The sequence below is a fragment of the Primulina eburnea genome, chromosome 7 (genome assembly GCF_022965805.1).
Source record: "Primulina eburnea isolate SZY01 chromosome 7, ASM2296580v1, whole genome shotgun sequence".
Classification (NCBI taxonomy): domain Eukaryota; kingdom Viridiplantae; phylum Streptophyta; class Magnoliopsida; order Lamiales; family Gesneriaceae; genus Primulina; species Primulina eburnea.
Genome location: NC_133107.1, coordinates 8,210,956 through 8,234,750, shown reverse-complemented (window position 1 = coordinate 8,234,750; position 23,795 = coordinate 8,210,956). Strand labels below are relative to the sequence as shown.

The 23,795-nt window shown below is 35.2% G+C and overlaps 5 protein-coding genes across 10 annotated transcripts; 3 read left to right on the top strand and 2 right to left on the bottom strand.

Annotated features, from left to right (window-relative positions):
* Positions 1–868: 868 nt before the first annotated feature.
* On the top strand, positions 869–1,875 carry LOC140836097 (uncharacterized). The gene is made up of 2 exons (XM_073201506.1): positions 869–1,073; positions 1,542–1,875. Exons 1-2 carry the CDS (start codon positions 969–971, stop codon positions 1,626–1,628), a joined length of 192 nt encoding a protein of 63 aa, XP_073057607.1. The 5' UTR covers positions 869–968; the 3' UTR covers positions 1,629–1,875.
* Positions 1,876–6,947: 5,072 nt separating this feature from the next.
* Positions 6,948–11,773, bottom strand: LOC140837113 (oxysterol-binding protein-related protein 1D-like). 2 transcript variants are annotated; one of them, XM_073203125.1, is made up of 8 exons: positions 10,818–11,773; positions 9,939–10,295; positions 9,571–9,658; positions 8,981–9,444; positions 8,652–8,807; positions 8,124–8,432; positions 7,429–7,773; positions 6,948–7,298 (listed from the first exon to the last, which is right to left on the bottom strand). In XM_073203125.1, exons 1-8 carry the CDS (start codon positions 11,355–11,357, stop codon positions 7,125–7,127), a joined length of 2,433 nt encoding a protein of 810 aa, XP_073059226.1. In that variant the 5' UTR covers positions 11,358–11,773; the 3' UTR covers positions 6,948–7,124. The 2 variants fall into 2 exon arrangements, with proteins under 2 accessions (XP_073059226.1, XP_073059227.1); XM_073203126.1 differs by lacking the exon at positions 10,818–11,773 and having other exon boundaries at positions 9,939–10,096; positions 10,173–10,297.
* A 424-nt stretch (positions 11,774–12,197) lies between these two features.
* LOC140837111 (uncharacterized) lies at positions 12,198–15,094 on the top strand. 5 transcript variants are annotated; one of them, XM_073203124.1, is made up of 4 exons: positions 12,198–12,312; positions 12,421–12,471; positions 13,230–13,966; positions 14,473–15,094. In XM_073203124.1, exons 3-4 carry the CDS (start codon positions 13,941–13,943, stop codon positions 14,843–14,845), a joined length of 399 nt encoding a protein of 132 aa, XP_073059225.1. In that variant the 5' UTR covers positions 12,198–12,312; positions 12,421–12,471; positions 13,230–13,940; the 3' UTR covers positions 14,846–15,094. The 5 variants fall into 5 exon arrangements, with proteins under 5 accessions (XP_073059225.1, XP_073059221.1, XP_073059222.1 ...); XM_073203120.1 differs by having other exon boundaries at positions 12,421–12,482; XM_073203121.1 differs by having other exon boundaries at positions 12,421–12,593.
* Positions 15,095–18,367: 3,273 nt separating this feature from the next.
* Positions 18,368–19,098, top strand: LOC140837110 (photosystem II reaction center proteins PsbY, chloroplastic-like). The gene has a single exon (XM_073203119.1). The coding sequence runs from the start codon at positions 18,440–18,442 to the stop codon at positions 19,013–19,015; it is 576 nt and encodes a 191-aa protein (XP_073059220.1). The 5' UTR covers positions 18,368–18,439; the 3' UTR covers positions 19,016–19,098.
* Positions 19,099–19,267: 169 nt separating this feature from the next.
* LOC140837109 (E3 ubiquitin-protein ligase AIRP2-like) lies at positions 19,268–23,696 on the bottom strand. The gene is made up of 5 exons (XM_073203118.1): positions 23,041–23,696; positions 21,050–21,212; positions 20,845–20,911; positions 20,520–20,754; positions 19,268–20,436 (listed from the first exon to the last, which is right to left on the bottom strand). The coding sequence occupies exons 1-5, from the start codon at positions 23,127–23,129 to the stop codon at positions 20,226–20,228; spliced, it is 765 nt and encodes a 254-aa protein (XP_073059219.1). The 5' UTR covers positions 23,130–23,696; the 3' UTR covers positions 19,268–20,225.
* Positions 23,697–23,795: the final 99 nt, after the last annotated feature.

Here is a 23,795-nt window from a genome sequence, read left to right as displayed (position 1 = left end):
GGAAAAACAAAATCAAACCGAGACATGTAACAATACAATTTTGTTAAAATTGATTTGTCCCCTTCAGATGTGGGTTTAGGATTTAACTGCATAAATCCAAAAAGTGGCACAGAATATTTTTGACTTGATCAGTCCAAAATTCGATACATCCAAATCGCACTTTTCCAGTTCAAATATGGAACACATGATTCGATACATCCAAATCGCACTTTTCCAGTTCAAATATGGAACACATGATTTGCACCTTCTCTGCGTTAAGGTGCACAAGAGAACTTTTTAGCTAATCATTTTTATGTTTTTTTAAAATATAACACAATATAAACTAACATATATCAATTTATTTTTTCTATGTGGGACAAACCCACCATCCTTTGATTTCCATTACATCAAAATTTGAAGTAGGTGGATGGAATATCAAGTTTGCCAAACTTAGCAATATTTTATACCAAAGTGGGTAGTTAGCTACAAAGAAACATGACAATTTTCCTACAACAAGGCAAATGTAATTAACAGCAATTCGGGAAAGTTTAAGCTTAAGGGCTTTAAATTATTTTAGTCCATGTATATCAGCCATTTATTATACATAAAAACTTTTATAAGATGGTCTGACGAGCCAATTTTATGAAACATACTCTTATTTAAATCATCAATATAAAAAATATTATTATTTATATAAAAAATATTATTTATTATTATAAATGATTAAATATACCGAATTAGAATTATAACCCAATCTGAAACCGAATTTAACCCCATGGGGACATAATTGAAATCAAATTTTTTTCCCAACCATTATTATGTAACAATTAATATGTACATAAAAAAATTCAAAGCTGAACTAAACGATGTCGTGCTCATGGTTTTAACTCGCCAATTTAAAGCCCTTAAAAAAAACAGCAATTTACGGCAAATTCGATTTCCATCTTCCACCTGAGAGGATTTGCGTGTTGAATTATCCAGACTGGAACATGGTGAAAGTAGCGACTTTCTTTGGTATGACATTCGCAGCCTTCGTTTTTTGGCAGACCATGGATAAGGTCCATGTCTATATTGCCCTTCGCCAGGACGAGAAGGTGTGTTATACGCTCGCAGAGTCTCTGAATCTGTATGCCATTGATTTTTTGCTTTTTTTTTTGCTTGAATTTTGATGGGTTTCCGGTTTTATTTGCTTTAACTTCTTTTTTGATGCAATAAGTATCACTTCTCTGTTTTAGGTTTTGGATTTGGGGGTTTCTTTTTCTTGAATGGTTTCCAGTTTCTTTCTATTTGAATAATGCATTTCTTTGTCCTACTTGGTTTATTAGAAACGGAATTAAGAGGTTTTGGTTTCTTTAATGCTTATATATATCGTAAATTGAATTCTTAATCCATAACACTGGCATTTTTGGTTTGTAAGATATTGGTTTTATGTAATGTTAAAAAAGCGAGATTTTACAAGTTTTGAACTCCATTTATGAAACTTCGTGTCAAGACACTGTTAATTGTAAAGTTATTCAGTGATCCGAGTTCGTTTCTTCCTTAATGTATTGCTGTAATTTTAGAAGGAGAAAATGGAGAAAGAAGCTGAGATAAGGAGAATGAGAGAGGAGCTATACCAACAGCAAAGAGAAAAGGACTCTCTTGCCTAAACTGATGGGAGGTTGATCTGCAACCGAAGGCAATATTTATGATCTTTGTTTGAATTGTAAAACCATCTTTCTGTGCTCAATTCTCAAAAGGATAACTATCTTACGAGACATATTTTGTCAGCATGTACTTTCTTTTTGAATCTTTCAAGCAATTGTTAAGTTTTTGCACTTGATGGCACTGTACATCCAGTTGCTCAGAAGTGGCTTTAAAATGATGAATAAGAACATTTCTGTGTTAATTTATTGATACTTTTTTGTCGGAAAAGCCAACTATCTTCTTGTGGTATGTGAATCTGTGTGATTCCTGTTCCCTGGCTATTTCATTGCACAACTACCTGACTATCCTTTTTGCATGGTTAAGGACTTAAGGCTTGATACCTCTTCTGCTGCATTCAATTTTTTTCTATACATGTCTTAATCAGCATATGTGATATTCATTGTTAGCACATGGGTTTGAAGATTAGTGGCTATGCATATCAAAGACGAGGAGTCATTTTTCACTTAGGAATTCACCTTTGCTTATACTTGTTATTTTTAGGTTTAATCTAGTTTACACTTTATCCATGGATATGCATGTCAAAGACGAGGAGTCATTTTTCACTTAGGAATTCACCTTTGCTTATAATGTTATCTTTAGGTTTAATCTAGTGTATACTTTATCCACTCCATATAAAGGATTAGAGCTAAGAAAAAGAGTAAAAGAAAGTGATTTCTTTATTATCATTGTAATTGTAGTATCATACCCTTTTTTTATGTTTCATATGTAATACATTTTTTGCAAGTTTCATTTTACCATTTTAAGCTGTGTGTCATTTTATCTTCTGCAAATTATGACTTTCACCAGAATGTGGATATACATGTGCACACGTTTGTAGCAGAGTCAATGTCCTTAACATCATAATTACTTTGATAATTGGACATCAGCGAATTAGTTATACGAGCCATTGTCCCAAAACCTCGTCGTGAATCTCACCCATTGATGCAGGATTTGATTCGTGTTACATGCTTATGACTCTAGGTAGCAGTGCTCGTGATGAAGTAAAATTTTTAAGAACACATGATACATTGCTGAATGTGGAGATGATCCTGATGTTTTTTTTTGGTGCCTCCATTTGATGCTGGTGAAAATATTCATTAATGCATATACTTTTCCATTGTTCATATTCCCTGTTCGATGCGATTGGATAATTCGTTAGGGTTGATTAAAATTTATGGCCTTCTCTCCACATCTATTTAAAAAGGTAGGCTTCAATATAGTACCTCGTATGTTTATTGAAGCCAATTTTGGCATTTCTATTCTGTTAGCTGTAATCTTGTTACTTTCTGCTCTCAGAAATTTTATTTTCATTTACCTATTGTTATCCGGTTGTGGTGATTATCAGTCCTGTCTCAGACGACCTCAAAACCACCACCAAACCTTTTTTTTAGGTAGGGACGAGCTTTGTTATCATTGGATCTCAACCTGAGATTTCATCTCGTCAAATTGGCTATAAGTCATCAGCAAAACCATCACCACCAAATTAGATCCAGATTGATGATGTTTTAGTGTACAACCATTTGTATTACATCTCTATTGGGAGATACGTGTGAATCAAGTAGACTCTCTAGTTTTTTTTTTTTCCCGAATCGATTAAAATATCATTCAGTTTGCATATGGAATTTTCGAATTAGAGTGGAGCTCAAAGATGCTTGAATATTTGTTCTAGCCGATTTTGAACCAGGATTACTTTGGTTTATTAGCTTGCGAGCTTTAATATTCTACTTGCATGAGCTCACGGACTCGAGATCATGTATGAACATTCATAAGCATTGATGTTCATTTTCGAGCTTTCAGTAGATTAAAACAGTTGATTCCAAGCTTTAATATAGAATATACACAGAGAGAGAGAGAGAGAGAGAGTATACTGTATCGACTTAAACATTTTGCATACCTATTCACAACGCACAAATTTTTATGCTACAAGAAACATCATGTTCTATCTTTGAATGAGTGATACCACTCAACCGTCCACTTTATCAAAACATAACTGAAAACGGTTGAGTAAGATATCTTTAGTTTCAAGCTATACATCTTATAAGGATCCTACCTGTTTTATCAACAAATTTGGTCTGTCACATCATGTACTAGAAACAAAACATAAGAAGATTATAATGTTTTTCTAAAAAAACATAGCTCAGAGCTAGTTATTTTTTGGTAACATGGATCGTTTATTTCGTATTTGGAAAATGTCGAAATAGTCATTTATTAAAGTGTACTATGAATCAAGAAAGGACGTTATCAACAGTGTTTTTCCATTAATAAATTACAGTCAAACGTTAAACCAACGAATGTAAAGATCACTATATGTAGAAGATGCTAAGGGGAGCTTGTAAAAAAAATAGATTTTTGACACCGTTCGAAGCAATTTTTCCAGCTTGCATTTTTAGAAAGATTTACGAGTACACTTCAAACTCTTATCCCACTACTGCTCACTGACCATCGCTTCAAGAACATCTATCAGATCATTAAGGATAATATAGGGTTTTTGTCACCTACTCAATTGTTCTGTCAAGATCGTTTGAGGAGTTGTTCAACCCTTAGAATCTAAGGATTCATTTCTTCTGTTAATTTTCTTAAGTGGCAAATAAAGGTCAAGGGTTTTGGGTTTTTACTTTATTTTTCTACGGCAGGACTAGGGGTTTTAACGCACGACTGTTGTAGAAAAGGTTTTTATTCAATCTATACATACATATTTTGGGTGTTGTCACTTGTCACCAACCTTAAACCCAAAATTAAATAATTCAATTAAATTAAAACACTAATAATATCCATAACATCTCTTGTTTTTAAAATACTAGAAATGTATACGTGCGATGTACGTAGGTGACTAATAATGAAAAATATAATCACGAGAATTAGATAATGTTTAAAGTCGTTTGAATAACCTCATGTTTATAAATATTTATCAATCTAAATATATCAAAACACAATACATAAAAATACATCATGACAATAAATCATATATATTCACTTATTTATATGACATTTTTCAATCCGCGACATAATACAGCTCTCTTAAATGATAAATCAGCAAAAATATTTTTCATTCAACTATAATTCAAAATAAAAAAAAACAATAAAAATAAAAATAACAGAATAGTAAATTTTACCAAAATCAAAACTAAAATTTACTTAAATAGAGTACACATAGACAAACGTCAAATAAAATTCTCTTAATTTACTAAATTATCATAATAATGTTAAAATAAAATCATTAAACTTGCTATTAAGGTAAATATCACTTTTGTTTTTGCTAACTTTTAACACATTAGGGATTTTATTTAATTTCTATGTTTTTTTAGAATACATATTATAGATAATTAATTTTATATCAGAATCAATCATTTATAAATTAATATCGGTGATTAATAATAAAAGAGAAATAAAATTTTAACATAATACCATTCATAGTAAAAAACATATATAAATAAAATAAATGTAATACTCAGTTAGAAAATTTTATATGTAAAATTGTAATATATAAGAAATGATAATAAACTATCAATATAATTCGGATTATATTGATTAAATTTTTTTTAAAGATTATATCATAAATTTAGTTTACAATTTAGAAGGAAACAAAAAAGAAGAATGTGTATTAATGTCCAAATATATATAAGATTGACAATGAATCACAAAAATTGACTAAGAAATGTAAATAAATAAATTTTTTACATAAAATTTCGAAAATAAGAGGAATGTTAATTAATGTCCAAATCTATCTAAGATGGACAATAAATCACAAAAAAACCCTTAAAAAGACATATTAATTTAATTTGCTAACTTAAATAAACAAAAAAATGTAAAAAAAATAAAATTTTTAGCATAAATTTATAAATTAATATCGGTGATTAATAATTTAAGAGAAATAAAATTTTACCATAATAACATTCAAATAAATATATATAGTAAAAAACATATATAAATAAAATAATATATAATAATCAGTTAAAAAATTTATATGTAAAATTATAATATCTAACAAATGATAATAAATTATCAATATAATTCATATTTATTATAAAGATTATATTGATTAAATTTTTTTTAAAGATTATATCAGAAATTTAGTTTATAATTTAGAAGAAAAAAAAGAAGAATGTGTATTAATGTCCAAATATATCTAAGATGGACAATGAATCACAAAAATTGACTAAGAAATGTAAATAAATAATTTTTTTACATAAAATTTAGAAAATAAAGAAGAATGTTAATTAATGTTCAAATCTATCTAAGATGGATAATAAATTAAAAAAACCCTTAAAAAGACATATTAATTTAATTTGCTAACTTAAATAACAAGGAAATGTAAAAAAATAAAATTTTTGGCATAAAATTTAAGAAATAAAGAGCAATGTGTATTAATGTCCAAATTCATTTAAGATGAACAATGAATTAAAAAAAAAAAAAAAAAAACCCCTTAAGGTAACCTAATAATTTAATTGTCCAACTTAAATGAACAAAGACATATAAGAAAATTCACAATTGAAGTGATATATTTATAATTTTATATTTATTATTTATTATTATTATATGTAAAATTGTAATACATAACAAATGATGATAAACTATCAATATAATTCATATTTATTATAAAGATTATATTGATTAATTTTTTTTAAAGATTATATCATAAATTTAGTTTACAATTTAGAAGAAAAAAAGAAGAATGTGTATTAATGTCCAAATATATCTAAGATGGACAATGAATCACAAAAATTGACTAAGAAATGTAAATAAATAATTTTTTTACATATAATTTAGAAAATAAAGAAGAATGTTAATTAATGTCCAAATCTATCTAAGATGGACAACAAATCACAAAAAAAAACCTTTAAAAAGACATATTAATTTAATTTGCAAACTTAAATAAACAAGGAAATGTAAAAAAATAAAAAATTTGGCATAAAATTTAAGAAATAAAAAAGAATGTGTATTAATGTTCAAATTCATTTAAGATGGACAATGAATTACAAAAAAAAAAAAAAAAAACCTTTAAAAATAACCTAATAATTTAATTGGCCAACTTAAATATGAACAAGGACATATAAAAAAATTCACAATTGAAGTGGTATATGTTAGATTAGATTATCCAAGAATAAAGCTTATATTGTTTCACGTAACTATATCATTAAATTTTATTTTAGAAATGCTTAGCTACGATTTGGGGTGTTACAATCAATATGATTGACGATGACTCAACTCATAAACTAAATATCACTAGTATTATTCATCCACATATAAATTGTCACTTTAAAACCATCAATTCTGGCTCATAATTTAGAAATAAGATTTTCTTTATATGGATTCATTGATTTCACAAGGGAAGAACATTGTACAAGGTACATGTCCTTAGTTCCAACCCATCCGTTGTGCGATAGATGAAATTAAATTACTGGACGTACAAACAAATTCTGACGCCTGGCATGTGCTCTTGAATGAGCTCTTCAATAACTTCACTCTTCTGTTACACAAACAGGGAGATCACAGGGCTGCCGGAATATATCAGGGATACCATCCCAATTATGGGCTTCCCTCGCTTCCCAGTATCCACCCACATAGCAATAACAACCATCTTCGTCCCTCGTGAACCATTTTGGTTGCCAGCCTCTGTCTTGCATCTTCCTCGCCTACACGAAAAAATCATGAGAATTTAATTTTAATTTGAGATAAAATGAATGGGTTGGAACTTGGATCTCCAAAAATGCCACAAAATCAATGGGACTGTATATTGATCTATCTTGGTATCTAAGCATGCACCTGTCTCTGCAATTGTTCAAGTCTAAGCTTCTCTGCATTTGCAAGCTCATATTCCCCATTCTCTAAATGTCTTTGGTCGGGTCTCAACCTCGAGTCTGTTGGCGGCAGCAACTCCCGTAAACCCCGTGTCAATTCATTCAAAGATATCGCAAACGGTGTGAGATTGTATCTTGTTTTGGTAATAGATTTATCCCTTTCCCATAGCAACACTGTTTCAGTCATTGGATCATAACCCTTTGGCTTGGTACTTGGATCTCCCATCACATAATACATTGCTTCATCCCACTTACCCAGCAATATGGCAACCTTCTCTCCGGTCCTATTGTCTTGCACAAAACCATGAACCTGCTCGATAAATTGGTTTACAAATCAGTGTAGCATTAACCAGAAAAAGACAGTGGAGTAAGAAATTATCCAAACATAAGTTCTCGATGATTTAGGGCAAATACAATGCAAGTATACATCTGGGAAGTGAGCAGGCACGGGATGACACAGCTTTTCTACTCCTGATTTGATGTGCTTGGTTACATGTTTGGATAGAACAAAAAATAAAGGGAGTCATTCCCAATTAAAGAGTGCCTACCCTTGCCTTTATATTTTGATGTAAAAGGGGATAGTAAAAGGGGAATGCAAAGTGGGGGGATTGGCCTGAACACGAACTTCATTTCTTTGTGCTTGACGTTAGAAATAGTTACCTGATGTGGATTTCGGTCTATGATAGACTGCTCCTTGAATTTAAGCTTGCAAGAATAATTTCCACTGCCTTTGATGCGCATGGTGCCATAGTGATCACAATAGATTTTACCAATTATGATGTTGTAAATAGAAGTAGTGACTTTGCTCCACTGAAATGTCTCACCATCTTCAAACTGCAGCGTCAATGTTCCCACAGGATCAAGCTGGATGGAACGACCCCAGAACCTTCCTTTAAGATTAGAATCTCCCCAAAACTTCCAACCTTGGCCTTCGCAATGACAAGCCACAATCATTGGATGATGACTCACCTGAAACACAGCACGCGATGCAATTGACAAGACTTTCTTAAACATAGATTGTTATAATCTGTTATCACAATGGAACAGCTGGAGAGCAGCACCTTCTCTCCATTCAACATTTAAACTTGATTATGGCAACCAAAACAGGCATAAAAACCCAACAATGACTGTGTTAAATAATAGAACAATCACTGATTAGAGGAAGTTTTTGTTGGAAGCAGGGACAACCTTTTCAGAGAAGAATTTTAAGCCCTTATCAGGATAGTCAGCCTCATATGTTTCGCCAAGGAGAGGATTGAAAGGTTTGCACTGCCTGCCTTCAGTTGAGGCATAGCCCGACACTGCAAAAGCTGCTACATTTAAAATTCTCATCAAATCATTTCCCTGCAGAAGGAAAAAAAATACAATCATACATAAAGTTGACAAACCAATAGCAGTACGAAATAAATATTGGGTTTCAAAACTAATACACATTCAGGCCATATCTTAAAATACATTGCTTTGTAAATAATCATGCAAGGAAACTCCTTCACCAAAAACGTATGAGCAGATCTAACCTGTTTTCCCCATTCCAGTGCCCGGTCAACAAGATATGAATGCTCCAAATCTTCAAAGCATTTTTGCAACGAGGATAGAGGCTCATTGAAGTAAACAGGAAGGCAAACACCTGACAAATCCTTGCCGATGTTATCCTTAATTATTGACCATAACCCAACTGGCTTCTCTTTCTCTTTCGGTTCCGGTAAATTATCCCTTCTCCTGACGTATGGAAATTCAATTTCCTTTGTTCCCATTCCAACTTCTCTTAAACGACCAGAAAAGTAAAAGTCTGTTTCGCAAGCATAAACTGAATTCTCTCTACCTCGGTATGAAGCACTTCTTAGAGACTCTGCAGACAGAAAGTCATTTGTGTCAAAAAAAATTCCTTCATCTTCATCTGTTTCAACATCTCCTCCATATCTACTTTCAATATCAGCATCTGAGTCACTTGCGCTGCCCTCTGACAAAACCGAATAGAAATCTGCAAAAGTCAAATGTAACAATAATTAGTGGATGGTACTTTCCAGAACAAATTTGGCATGACAAATCATGTCGTAGTCATTCCAACTCAACCAAACAATCTTGATAGAATAAAAACTCAACTGACCACTGAACCTTCTATTCCCTTGTCCGCTGCAAGAATCTCGTCCCTTCGTCTCATCAACAACAGTTGTTTCCAATTCAATTTTCTCTGTCTACAGAACAAAATAAGAGATACCGAGCTCCTTAAATGGTCTCTAGAATGGCACAGTATAATTTTCAAGAGATGTATGCACGGATTTTTAACAACCAAAAAATAAATAGGCATTTCAGCTCTACAAAAAATCAATTAATACTAAAATTCCAAATCCATAATGTGTCCCATTAGAGTAATATAAAGTCTAATAGTTGATATATTCAATAACCATTTCTAGATGAAATTGGAAAAACAATTTCTCAGAAAATGAATCCAGAATCTCAGGATAAAGTATACACCTCCAGTCGCCTCAAAGTATCCAGCAGCAAAATATGTTTGAGTTGAAGGGTCCTTAACTGATTCTGAATCTCAGAAAGCTCACCCAGCATTATAGACTCGCAATCTTTAACTACTGTCTCACTAATGCCATCCTGCATTAACCGTGCCCGCAGCTTATCTGTTGAAACAATGAATTCTTCAGAACTTGCTAGGTCATTACTTGTCAATAGTCTAGGGAATTTATCTTTAGCAACCAGAAGTGCTTCAATCCATGAGGCTCTGTCTTCTTTTGATTCACATCGCAGATGAAGAGTTCTTGTCCCTGAGAATATGGAAAGCCTTTTGTCATCTGACTTGCTGGCCCGAATTGAAGAAACCTGCTCGAGATGTTGGTTAGTGTTAGTTTATGGAATCATCAAGCTAAAATATGAACTTATAAGGTTTACAACAGATTCAAAATTGAGTCCTAGCAACTTCAAACGCTTTTTTTTTAACTTCAGTTTCACGTTTACGCTCATACACCAGCCACTAACCGGTAAGAACCACATAGTCCAAAACAGTAAGAGACCAGATATAAAAACTTCTGTCGCACGCACAGTCGACGGAGACCACGAATTGCAACCGCAGTGCAACTCCAAAATTCCTCGTGACTACTTCTAGCACATAACTTCTGTAAATTGGCACTTTAAATTTTTTAATGCAGTGTCATAAAATAAGTTTTCGCTTTTCCACAGTCCATCAACTGGTTCATTGCCTTTTATACACCATTTCATTATTAAAACACAAATGCACCACAAATCATAAATCACAAATCAAAACCACATATCATTAATCAACACTGAGAAACTAACAAGAAAACCAAAAGTCACAATAAATCCAAACAGAAGAAATCAACAGACCTTCAGGTGTACTTCCCCGAATGGCTTCCACTGCTTCCCTGACCCAAACCCATTTCCCGAATGTCCATTACCACTCCCACCTCCAAGATTACACTTCCTAATGTACCTGAAACTCTCCGCACCAATCAATTTTACACCATTCTCTCTTCCATTACCGACCACGATTTTATCCGGGCCATGGACTTTGTAATACGACAGAACACCATCTTCCAACGCAAACCACCTAGCCCTCCAACCTTTCCCGTAATTCACCCATTTATACAAAACCCCGACACAACTCTTCGTTTCAACATTCTCATCGCATCTTTCCTTGGCCAAATCCCCTCCTCCGCCACCGCCAACCGCCGCCAGAACATCAGTTCCGATCGACAAATTCCGCCTCGAGCTGTACCTCAACGGATTGACACTCGCATTGTTGCTACTATCATAAACAACAATATCATCGGATACCAGCTCTTGACTTAGGGTTTGAGGCCTCACCCCAGCTCGATCCTTCTCAACTGATACGGGAGCAATGCAGCAAAGAGGATTCATGCTCATCACGAATCAAAAGTGAAGAAACCAGCTCATAATTGACAATGCGACGACATACGCACCAATCTCGCGAACCACAGCATGTCAGCTCCAGAAAATGCGTGCTCCAGAAACGAATTTCTCACCCGATCGGAGATCGATCGAGCGACAATTCTGAATCTTCGGACCAGATATTGCATAAGGTTCCGAGTGAAACAATTGCAGGCGCAGCGCAAAATGAGAATGCCGTACTTAGTACATGTGCGAGCATATACAACAATAGATACAGAACGGTGTATGAATAGGTGGATTACGAGCTGTAGCCGAATTCACAGATCGATTCAGTGACAGTTGACTGTGCCGGAGGGGAGTGGCGTAGGTTAAGCAGTGGGTGCGTTGCTTTGTGGGGTTTAAATGCATGGCTGATGGTCTGGTTAGGAGTAATGATTGCGGATATAGCTAACGTGCGCAGGGTGGGTTGGAACTATGCTGAGTGGTGGGGGTGAAACAGTGATTACGAAATTGGTCAGCGTAAATGACAGAATTGGGTTTGCAGCCTCGACAGGGCTCGTTTTCGTGAAAGTTGACTTCTGACCAAGTATAAGGGTAGTTTGGGGAACATGTAGGTATAATTTTGGAGAAAATTTGGGCCCAATCGTTAAGGCTCCTTTGATATATGTGATAATATAACTAAATGAATAGTAATTTGATTGATATATAGTTGATAAAGAATGATGTAAATATTGTTTGATTAATTATTTTGTGTATGGTAGAATTTTTATTACTTTGGATAACTTTTTGTTTGTCAAAAATGCCCACAATAGCCTTCAATAGTCAATCCCTATCCCACAATCGAAATTACAAAATTACATACTCTATTCATTTTGACAGAGGGTAGAAAATATCTTGTTCAAAGTCTTCCCTTGAAGATGAGGTCGTCAGCGATTTTTCTTCTTCTACGGTGCTTCAAAGAAAATGAATGGTGAATGCACGAAGCACTATTAAACGCGGACTTCCGATTCTGCTTGGGTATGAGTATTTTTCATATATGCAATTAACGCGATTTGGTTTTTTTATATGTTTTACACAGAACACACAAGTTTATAGATCTGAAGATGGCCGGTTGCAATTTGTGAAATATGTATGGTTTTTGTAAGTCATTTTTTTGTTACAAACTTCTGATTTAATAATTTTTGACAGCAACGAAATTATAAATTTGTTTGGAAGCTGTTGTACAAACTCATTTGCAGAAAAAATTGGAAGGTAGGAATAAGTTTTTTTGATTAACCTATGATCTGCATAAATTTCCGTATTTCGAATGCAGTACACAATTTTATACAAATTCATTAAAATATCATAGTGGTTGACTATAATCTCCTTCCATGTTGATACATTTGTTAAATTTCACTGGGTACAAGTGGTTGTTTTCACTTCTATGGCAAACAATTTGTTGCAGTAATAATATCAAGTTTTATTATTCGTGTATAGAACAACTGAAAGTTTCATTTCGAACTTGTCGACTTGTCGTGCAAACGCATTTGAAGAACACATATGAAGATAAACGAGGAATTTTGTTAGTAAGATGTCGTCTGCATAAGTCTTATCCGTGTACTTTCGTTAGAATACTATGTCAAAAAGTTAAGCTAAAACAATAATAATTGTTTTATGTATATGCATTTTGATTTTGAAGTATATACAGTAGTTAAAAGTGATTGGAGAAGTTTGCTTTATAGAATTCATATTTCACGTGCAAAGTGTTATTTAAGATAGTATAAATTGTTATAACATGATTCTCGTGTATCATTGTTTGTAATTTTGCTGTAACACAACAATTGAACTACTCCGTTTGTAATTTCCGAGGACATAAAATGCCAAACACAATTCTTTGTTTTTGCGTAGGTGTCATGGAATCGAAAATGCCACCACAATGTGAGTGTGGGAACGAGACCATGGTTTTAAGGACGGCTGGTAACTACTCAACCCATCCTGGTCAACAATACTACATATGTCCTATGGGACTAAAACATGAGAAGAGATTGTTTTGGTACAATGAGTACCCTGGCAGAAATGCAACATCGACCGCTAAACAATCGTTTAACATTGAAAGCAACTCAAATGCTTTTGAAGATCATTCATGTTCTAGTAGTAATAGAAGGTGTTGTATGCACAACACCATGTAGCCCATATGATTCTCCTTCAAACCAAGGTCATCCGTATTCTACAAATAAATTTGACGAAACAGTATGTGACAGTCATCCGCAAGAGAATATTTACCCAGTGAGACAATGAAGAGCACAACTTATGGACGTGAACAAGCTTGTTGATGTTTTGGATTCCTTTGCGCGTTGATCTGTGTCATTTTTCTACTCATCATAATCTTTGTCGTTAGAATGTGATATATGTTGTCTACGTATGCTTATAAAAATGAAACACTACATCGTTGAACCATATTTGCCATGTATTTTCCGTAAGTTCCTTATTAATGCACTGTGTGCAAGTGTTTTATTCAATCTATTACTGATTGTTCATTAAAAATTTGTGTGATTCATGCATTCTTCCAACTTATATGACTATGAAACTAACATCAAATAATAGTGCAACAATGTCTATATGTACAGGAATCACTCAACAGTAAGGTATGTTTCTCAATATTTCAATATTGTATTAATTTAATAATTTATTTTCATTTGCATGTGCATAACAATAAAACTAGGATATAATATTGGCACAATGTTTATATTTATTCTTGTTGTATTAAAAAAGCAGTACACTGAATTTCTCTGTTACTTGAAGTTTCAACAAGGTGGTACACGCTGTGCAAAGTGTACTGTATAAAGTGCCCAGTTTTTTTATGTTTTATTATTCAGTTGACAATATAATATGCTACTTGTTGAAAAACTTGTTTTTCCTTTTTTTTAACTTTGTGATCATGATTTTTCCTAATTTGAGTAGGTGTTGACCTATATTGGTATATCACATCATTGTATTACAATTTCCCTTTGGAATGACCTGCATTTATAGTTGGGTTGGTAACTATATTTAATGGTTAGTTTACTTTTCCACTCCTTAAATACCATGTTGCTTTCTTTTTACGTTGTAAATCCAGTGAGTGTTCTTAGTTTCTGAAAGCTATTGTCAACAGGCACACAATGTCAGTGACATACAAAGCAGCTTCCGATGAAAGTGTAACAACGAAGTACAGAGTCGAAGTTGTTACCCTCTCAGACGACGAAGATGAGAAGCAGAAAGAGATAGTTTTTCTTGACCAGAAGAAGATTCAACATGCTGCCAACAAAAGGCCATCAGTTCAGTTGAAGTCCACAACACAGAAGGAGAATACACATTGCAAGTGGATGGATGACTACAATATCGCTATGAAGCTGCCTATAAACACCTCCAGAAAACGTTGTGTCAAAAATCCCGCAGCTAACTCTTCAAAGCGGCTTGTGATCAGGAATGACACAACTCCGTATATAGTACTTGATAGCTCCGACGAGGAGAAAGATGCACGGTGAGACTATCTACAGATGTCATCTGTGTAGATCGTTTTATTGGATGTTTTGTGTTCTGCAGTTTGCTTTTGAAGTTGCTCTCGTTGTTTGTCTTCTACCGTTTTGCTGCATTTTTGTACTGGTGTCCTAAGGTTTAATCGCTGTATTGTACTAGTGTTAGTTTCCTAATCATGAAATCCATTGGGTATATGCACAGAAAGGCAACATGACACTACGTTTAGTTTATTTTAATGTGTTTTGTTGTTGGTGTCATGATATGTATTGAACAAGCATCCTACTTCTATGTAATATTGTCTATGTTTGTATAAATAGTTGTTCTCAACTAATGCAATCGTTGTTTTATTAAACATCTGAAATTGAGCACTATTTCGATAGTTTTTATTAATTGACAACATGTTTGAACTTGTTTATTTTGTTTGTAAAAGTGGGTATTTAATAAACAGCTGTTGTAATTGCACAAGAAACATTTACACATAATACTTGTCGATCTAATATAACTTGATGTGCCGGCCTACTGATTGATCTAATTTACATAAGTCTCCCCATAGAGTCCCAAACAAAGGAAAAAATGTGTCTTGGGACAACAAACTTGAGACATGTAATATAAGATGAGACTATTTTTGTATATAAATTAAAAATTGAATATTCATGTGAATCATCTTATGTTTATCCCATGAAGAAAAATCATATACATGATGATACCCTCATACTTTTCAAAACCTAATTAAGCAAATGTCCTATTAAAATTTCTGGTAAATTTTCTTTTTAAAGGAACTTTTTGATAATTAGGTTCTATAAAACTCACAAAAATATTTAAACAAAAAGTCAAAGTTTCCTTTGAGTAAACATGACGAGTGACATCGTGCTAGACTGTCAAAAAAGATTACGCATTCCTGCCACGCTCGTCATGTAAAATGGGATGTTGGGTAGTGATACCCTTGGAGCGAGGTTGGATCCAGCCCACTCTCGGTAACCCGGATAGTTAGAGGCCTAGCACTCAGAAACATCTGGGAGGTCATTTACCGCGAGATCGGTTGGAGGGCATCCAAGAGGCAGTGGCCCAATGTTTGGAAAAACCAGGAGGGTCAGATTCATGACCCAGCACGGTGTAAGGTCACCCCATCTTGGTCTGAAACTTCTAAGAGGTCATCCCAGCTGACCTCCCGTATCCACAGTCTCGTCAATTAGATATTCTGCCGACCTCTCATATCGTGGAATCGGGCAGATTGGAAGTGTCATTGCCGAGCTCCAACAAGGTCCAAAATATGGACGAGCTCTTGCTGGGAGAGTTTCTATTCAGACATTAACGAGTAACCCACGGAAATAAAACCCAAAAGAGTAAAGCTCATCAAGATCTAACCAAATCTTGCACAGAATCTAACCAAATCTAGCCAAATCTTGCGCATGATTCTGAGGATCTAAATCTACCCAATCAGGACACTATTCTTCTCCTATAAATATCAGGTTTCGTTAACTGATTATTCTTTCATATATTCATATTCTCTCAGCACACACATTACTTTCTCAGTTTTCATTTATCTGACTTGAGCGTCAGAGGGGCTACGTCGGAACAACCTTCCGGCCTCCTTCTAACGTTCTTGTTTGTGTTTCCAGATTTCGAAAGTCTGATCCGAACTTCCCAAGTGAAGATCCGACCTCCTAGCTACCATCTCGCATTTCAGCAACATCAGGTTGGTTAAATCCTCACCAGCCAAAATATAGATCGATCTGTCTAATGATAAATTGCAAGTTAGACTATTCGGCCAAATTCAACACAAAATTGACTAGACCCTCCCACCATATAAAATTGATAAGTTAAGTTGACAAATTTTCTAACCACCAAAATGGTTTCCCACCCGTTTTGACAATGTTATATCATGCTATCAAGTTCTAGGTATGTATGTATATACAATAATATTATGAATGACAGGAGAATTAGTCTTTAATAAGTTATCTACCTTTGCTATATTAGTATTAGTAATGGTTATATTGGTATTATTAATTTGGAATTTTTAGAAATTTTGTGATGTAATTAACTATTTATAAAATCATTTCGTCTCATTCATAACAAAGTAGAGAAAATGATAAGGAAAAATAGGCCTTAATTATTTTTACTTCTTTACCTTTTTTTTTATTTACCTTTTTCAGAAAATTCGGACTTGACTTCCTTTTTGTTATGTTTGTGGTTTTCATAGAGAACATGACAATGGTGTCTAATGCTTCAAGAATACATTGCATGGCCACCCCAGATTCAACCACCATCCATTCTCCTATATCAACCTCTCTTCACCCCAAATGGAAAACCAACCCCAAGAAACATTAATTCATGCAATTATGGCACGACAAGTACTTCTCGTTATTTGTCTGATCTTCTTCGCCGCCGTGGGGATGGCTTCGGCCTCCTCCCATGCAGCCGCACCAGCAGCCAACACAGAGGATGCTCCAGACCCATTTGACGAGACAGTGGTCGGTAACAGTGCTGGTGGCGTAGATGCCGCACCTGTTGGCGGGCCTGTTCTTGCAGGTGCTTTCCTCGACATCCCAACGGCACCTGCCCCCTCGCCTGCTAGCGGTGCTGTTGCGCTCGAAGCCGCTACCGTTGTCGGTGTTGCGGCCGCTGTTGCTTGCTCATTCTTCTTCTAAATCGATCCACAGGGAGGAAGACATAATGGGTTATTGATTATATTCGTGATCTTGATATGTTCAATGTATAAATTGTTGCATATTATCAAAATATATATATATATATATATATATATATATATATATATATATATATATATATTGGCCATTCAAATATTTTTTTTTTTACTTTTCAATTGAATGGGAATATGAACACACATAATTTAGACAGCCCAAAATGGATCTATGGGCCAAGTTTGCAACGCGAAACCTGATACGTCATGCTCATAATATCTTCATAAAAAGAAATATTGACGAATATTAATTCATTATAATAGACAATATATATATATTTATCACCACTTTTACAAAAACGGACATGGCCATACGCCTCACAAGAGTTAAATATTTAATCATTTCAAATTTATTGTATCATTTTTTAAATCCATAGCCTAATCATTTAAAAAAAATATAGTTTTAAACGAGAGTAATACTAAATGTACAACAAATATATTAAACAACCGTATTTACAAGAATTATCTCGTGAAATTTTGCTATTATATCGTAAGATTTTACTTTGAATTTATCATGAGATTTTGATAAATTGAATTTTTATGTTTAATTTTTTGTTTAAAAAGATTGTATATAATTTATTTTTTTAATGATTGTTTTAATTTGTTTTTTTTTTTAAAAATATACAATCGAGACGAGGGAGCAAGAAGATATTTTTTTTAAGAAGAAAACACAACATGAAGTTGAGGAATTGTTTGTGAGTGGAATAATCAAATATGAGGTAGATATCCCAAGGATCACAACCTTTGGATAAGAGTAAAATCCAGGTGTCACCCTCTCATTGGTTACCAAACTTCCTCACTCGGCTTATCACCCCCACCACCAAATTCTCCAAGAACTGCGTAGTCTTGTGCATTCCACTGTACAAATCTCTGGCCAAAAGTGCGCAAGAATCATTAAGCAATGGCGGCAGCTACTATGGCTACAACAATGGCGATACTCGGCTCCAAATGCCACACTACGAAGGCCTTCAACACATTTTGCAAGCCCGCGAAGCCGGCTGTCTCTCTTCTCTCCCTGCAAAAGCTCCCCAAGCTGCCGGAGAACACCGCGACACTCACGGGGACTGCCCTCGCCGGAGCCATATTCTCCACCCTCTCCGCAGCGGATCCGGCCCTCGCAACGCAGCAGCTGGCGGAGATAGCCGACGGGGACAACCGTGGGTTGGCCCTTTTGATCCCGATTATCCCGGCCATACTCTGGGTTCTCTACAACATCTTGCAGCCGGCGCTCAATCAGATCAACAAGATGACCAGCTCGAAAGGGGTGATCGTCGGGCTGGGGCTTGGAGAGCTCGCCGCCTCCGGGCTCCTCCACCCTTCGGAGGCCTCCGCCGCCGGTGAGATGGCCACGATTGGTGAAGCTGTGTCTGACAGCAGGGGCCAGCTGTTGTTGTTTGTGATCACACCTGCGATTCTTTGGGTGCTGTACAATATCTTGCAACCTGCTCTGAACCAGATTAACAAGATGAGATCTTAATAGTGTATAAAAATACTTTGTATGGAGTTTGGAGTGCATGTAATTGTACTGTTTTCTTGAATCAAAGCTTTTCTTGAACATAATTTCTTGTTGGTTAAATGGGTAAATGCTGAAAATCTTTAAATTCTAGATAGATGGCAATTGGACTCCATTTCTACTTACTCGAGTTCCTTTGAGGAGGCTATGAATTTGGCCTCGTTTACACTAGTCGAGAGTGAGTTATTGTAAATCATGAGAATTTTGGCATTTTAAATCGGTGACAAAGATCGATGTTTTGAAACCGTCTCTTTGCTTAATGACTCCTATAATACTCGACGGTCTAATTCAGTCGAGACAACATAACTTGTATGATATTTATAGACGTTGGAGAAAGCGTGTTTCCCATATGAGTCAAAGAGTTGCCGTTTTCTGTTGATATAATATGAAACTGTCGAATCTGCTGAGATCGCATCACTCCGTAGAGCGTAGCAAGCACCTCGGTGACCATCTCGAACTTGGAGATTCCGAGAGATAATTGGGAAGTTGTAAGGTTGAGGCCAGCCCCCTATCTATAGCAGACAAGCTCGGTTTGGATTTCCCAAGAGTTGTTGCTAGAATGCCTTGGGCACTCGATAGAGTTTGGTAGAGCTTGTCAAACACGAGGGGCATTGCTCCCATCCCTTCGTCTTCAGCTACATAGAGCTAACGGAGAGTAACCTATAACAGGCTTACGTCATGCGAGCGCCGAGCACAAAGGCAAGGACACTGCATAGTTCTAAGGCTGAACGCCCGGGAGATCTGCATGAAAGCTCCAAGAATCATCCTCATACACTTGATAAATATAATTTTTAACCGAAGAAGCTTCGGCAAGGTATGTAATATTTATACAACTCAAGGTTCGTTTTGCAGTCAAAGAGTCTACCAAGAACAACACCGCACATATGATTCATGAATTGTGAGAAAGCAGCCATCGAAGCAGCTAAAGATCACTGACAACTTACAGACCAAGTAGCAAACATATTGTCAAGAGCATTTCACACAAATTACATTCCAAATACACGTGCAACTTAGATAATACTATTGTTTTATTGATAGATACATTAATGGTTTATATATGAACAATGCATAGACGAAGTGTGGTTATTACAATACAAAGAGGGAACTTTCTTTACCAGATGCTATATATATCACAATAAAGTTATGATTCCTATACATCATCCTTTGCATCACGTCATATTAAGTATTCATTATACGTTTGGAACATAACCTCAGGCATATCTATAGGGAGGTTCTTCATATAAAGACAGAAATTCTGCAAGTCTTCCGCAAAAACAGTGGCCGGGTCTGCAACTTCATTCTTGTTAGTTAGGTACCATAAATCTATTGGCTCGAGTCCTTCTAAGTTGTCACGGCAAAAGGGGCACGATTCGGATCTGGAGATCCTGTAAGGTATGAAGGATTTAGGCAGAGAAAAGGGATGTCACTTATCAACAGCAGGAACATGTACAGAAATCGTGTTAGTTACCATTTATAGTAGCAGTTTGAGCACATCGAATGGTAGCAATCAGGCAAGACGATTTCAGCCTGAGCAACCAAGCATATTCCACATTCCCCATTTTTCAGAGGATCTGAGCATGCAGATTCACCTTCCTTCTCCTGTATTTTCTTGCTGGTGCTTTCCGGAACAAGATTATCGGCGTTAGTGCCATCCAGTTTTGTCATGTCAGAATGTAGTTGCTCAAGTGACGGTAATATGATACCTGCAGTTTGTTTTTCAAGAACCTTGTAAAATATCTGCATACTTAAAACTTAATATTTTTCTGAAGTAAGCAAACAGATAAACTGTCAACCATAAAAGTCATTAATAGACGCTTTCCTAGCACGTGCTGACATTTTTGGTGCTCCATCTTCATACACCTAAGAGCGCAAGAGGTGTGCAAATCAAACAATGTTCTATATCAATGAGCGACTCAAACAAATTTCCTTACATTTTTATACGCTTTAACCAGCCAGTGACACACAATGTTGGAAAATGGAAGGACAACGCTGTCATACCTTACAAATAAGGATGTAACTAAGATTCAGATATCTTGGCGAGATACACGAGCAAGAACACTCCATCCATTGGATTAAATGCAAAAGGAGGGGTGCCATGTCATTGTAGACCAATTTAATCTCCAGATGGGTACAACTCTTAGCTCTCGGAATGGCTGCAGCCCTATGAATATTCATGGTATTATTTCTACTTTGACGTCATACAATCGAAACAAAAATAAATATTATTAACTTAACAAAACACAGAATGAGCATTAAAAAATCTGACAGCTAGCAACTAAGCCAGTAATTGTCATAATTCACAAAAGTACAGCATCGACAAAACAAGATTCGGTATTAACAGATTTAGACTCCGCAGACAAATCAACCACATTAATTGCAATAATTTGATTCCCATCCATTTCACAAATATGAGGGTGGCACGAAAGGAGGAATTCACGCTACTATATTGAAACAAAAATAACCGGAGCTGACGTAACAGAACACGTAATGAGAACTAAAAAAATTTGACAGCTAGTGTCTAAGCCAGTAATCATCGTGATTCATACAAGTACGGCGCCGACAAAACTAGATTCACTATGAACATATTCAAATAAGCTGACGAAGCAACCACGTTAATTGCCATAATTCGACTCCCATCCGTTTCACAAATATGAAGGAAGAATTCATGCTACTATATCGAAACAAAAAAATAAAAAACAGCACTGACGTAACAAAACACGCAATGAACATTAACAAATTTTGAATGCTGGTGTCTAAGCCAGTAATTGTCATGATTGACCAAGTACGGCTCGATAAAAGTAGATTCACAATTAACGGATACCTGCGCCGACAATACTAGATCCGCAATTAGCGTATTTAAATTCGGCAGACAAAGTAAACGCATTAATTGCCATAATTTTACTCCCATCCATTTCACAAATATGAAGTTGACATGAAAGGAAGATTCAACATAAAGCACCCGACACTATGACACAGATCCTCACCCAAAGCCAATCCTAGACATAAGCCAGGTTCATGCACCCCACCTCCGCACTATTTATCAATGTTATGGTACACAAGGCTTTCTTTCTCATGCATTTCTCAGAACTCCATGCATATTCCTTGAATCCGAGATTATTGAAATGCAATTTTACCCCTTTATATTTAGGCTATTTCATTTTTCTGCTGCCAATAAAAACTAAAAGAGGAAGAGCACTTATTGAAAATGTCTAAAAAGAAGCTATCATTTGGAATGAGAAGTTTCAATTACCAATCCGCATTACGGCCAGGCGTAAAAACAATGCCGCTTGGAAACACAAATGAGAGGACAAGGCAGGAGAGGCAGTGAGTACTTATAAAACAGAATAATTTGTGGGAACCAAAGGAAGCTATAGCTGCTTGAATATATTAATACAGAATTGGACAAAACATTATTTCATACAATATCAGTTACCACAAAAGGCAATAGCCCTCATCTCCTTACACCCTCTTTCCTTTAAAGATTTAGCAACGCATGCCTCTAAGAATGCATCCTGATCAGATGATCAAAGCTCGAAATAAGAGAAAAGATGGCTTTCATCAATAATTTTGCGTTCAACTAAGTAATTTATACAATAATAAAACTGTAAACTATCACATTTCAACTAACTGCGCCAATGTGAAATTATTGATCAAGAAATTGAAAAAATAAAAAATCAGCTGAGTTAAAAGATACATAAAACTAAATATAAACAACGTTAAACTTCACATGGGCTCATACCACCTGTTTGAAAAACAACAAATTCTAAAAATTTAACCAAATATTTGGCATCAGAAGAAAACAGAACAAAATTCCCCAAGTTCAATATCTGCGCCATAAATCCCTCGGCTCAATCCCACACTATATTCAGCGATAGAACAAAGATAGAGTAACATATTCAGTACACACGTGCATGCCAAGAAAAGAAGGGTCACCATCAAAGCCCAGACAGACAAAATCCCAGATTAAAGTGTCTGAAATGTAAACTCACAGAGCATTTGCATGTTCTACGTCTGCCTCAATTTCTTCCAATGCTTCTCTAAAAGACTTCCTTGGTTCTTGGCAGCATACATCCTCCATTTCTTCTTCTTCTACACTTACTCTCGTTATTCTTTAGCAAGATTCTAGCTCAGTTTTTACCCTCAAAATGCCTCCTCTTTCAGCACCATTAAAAAAACTAAAAAGATGCGAAAAGCACCCTTTTAAAGGCAACCCTCCAAGCTGCGAGAAGCACAAGACCTCGTATTTTTCTGAGATACGTAATGCCATTAATTCTTCGATACAAGACAACCAAATGCTGAGAAAGGAAAGAGAAACCGATCAAAAATAATTTCTTTTTTGCCTTTTTCTATCTGGGGTGACTTTTATTTCAAGCTTCTGGCTTTATTCGCGCAATCTTTCAACCAAAATCGTGGCTTTGTCCTCAACAAAATTTGGGTTTTGGTTTGGTGAGACAGAAAAATTTATTATGGTGGACGAAGAGTTGAGGGTCTTCGGATTGAAGATGGAGTAGCTTGTTTTTACTTAGAAATTGTAATACACCGCCCGATGTTTTCATCACCATTCTCTGTTTCTTTCTTACCAAAGCCTCAATAATATGCCATCGAAGCGATTCTATTTCTTGCGACGTAGCTAAGTTGGAGAAGTTCAAACAATACTGTTAACTCGAGTTCCAAAATTGTTACTAAAAACGCATTTCTCTCGTTATTGATACTAAAAACGCATTTCTCTCGTTATTGATGTAAA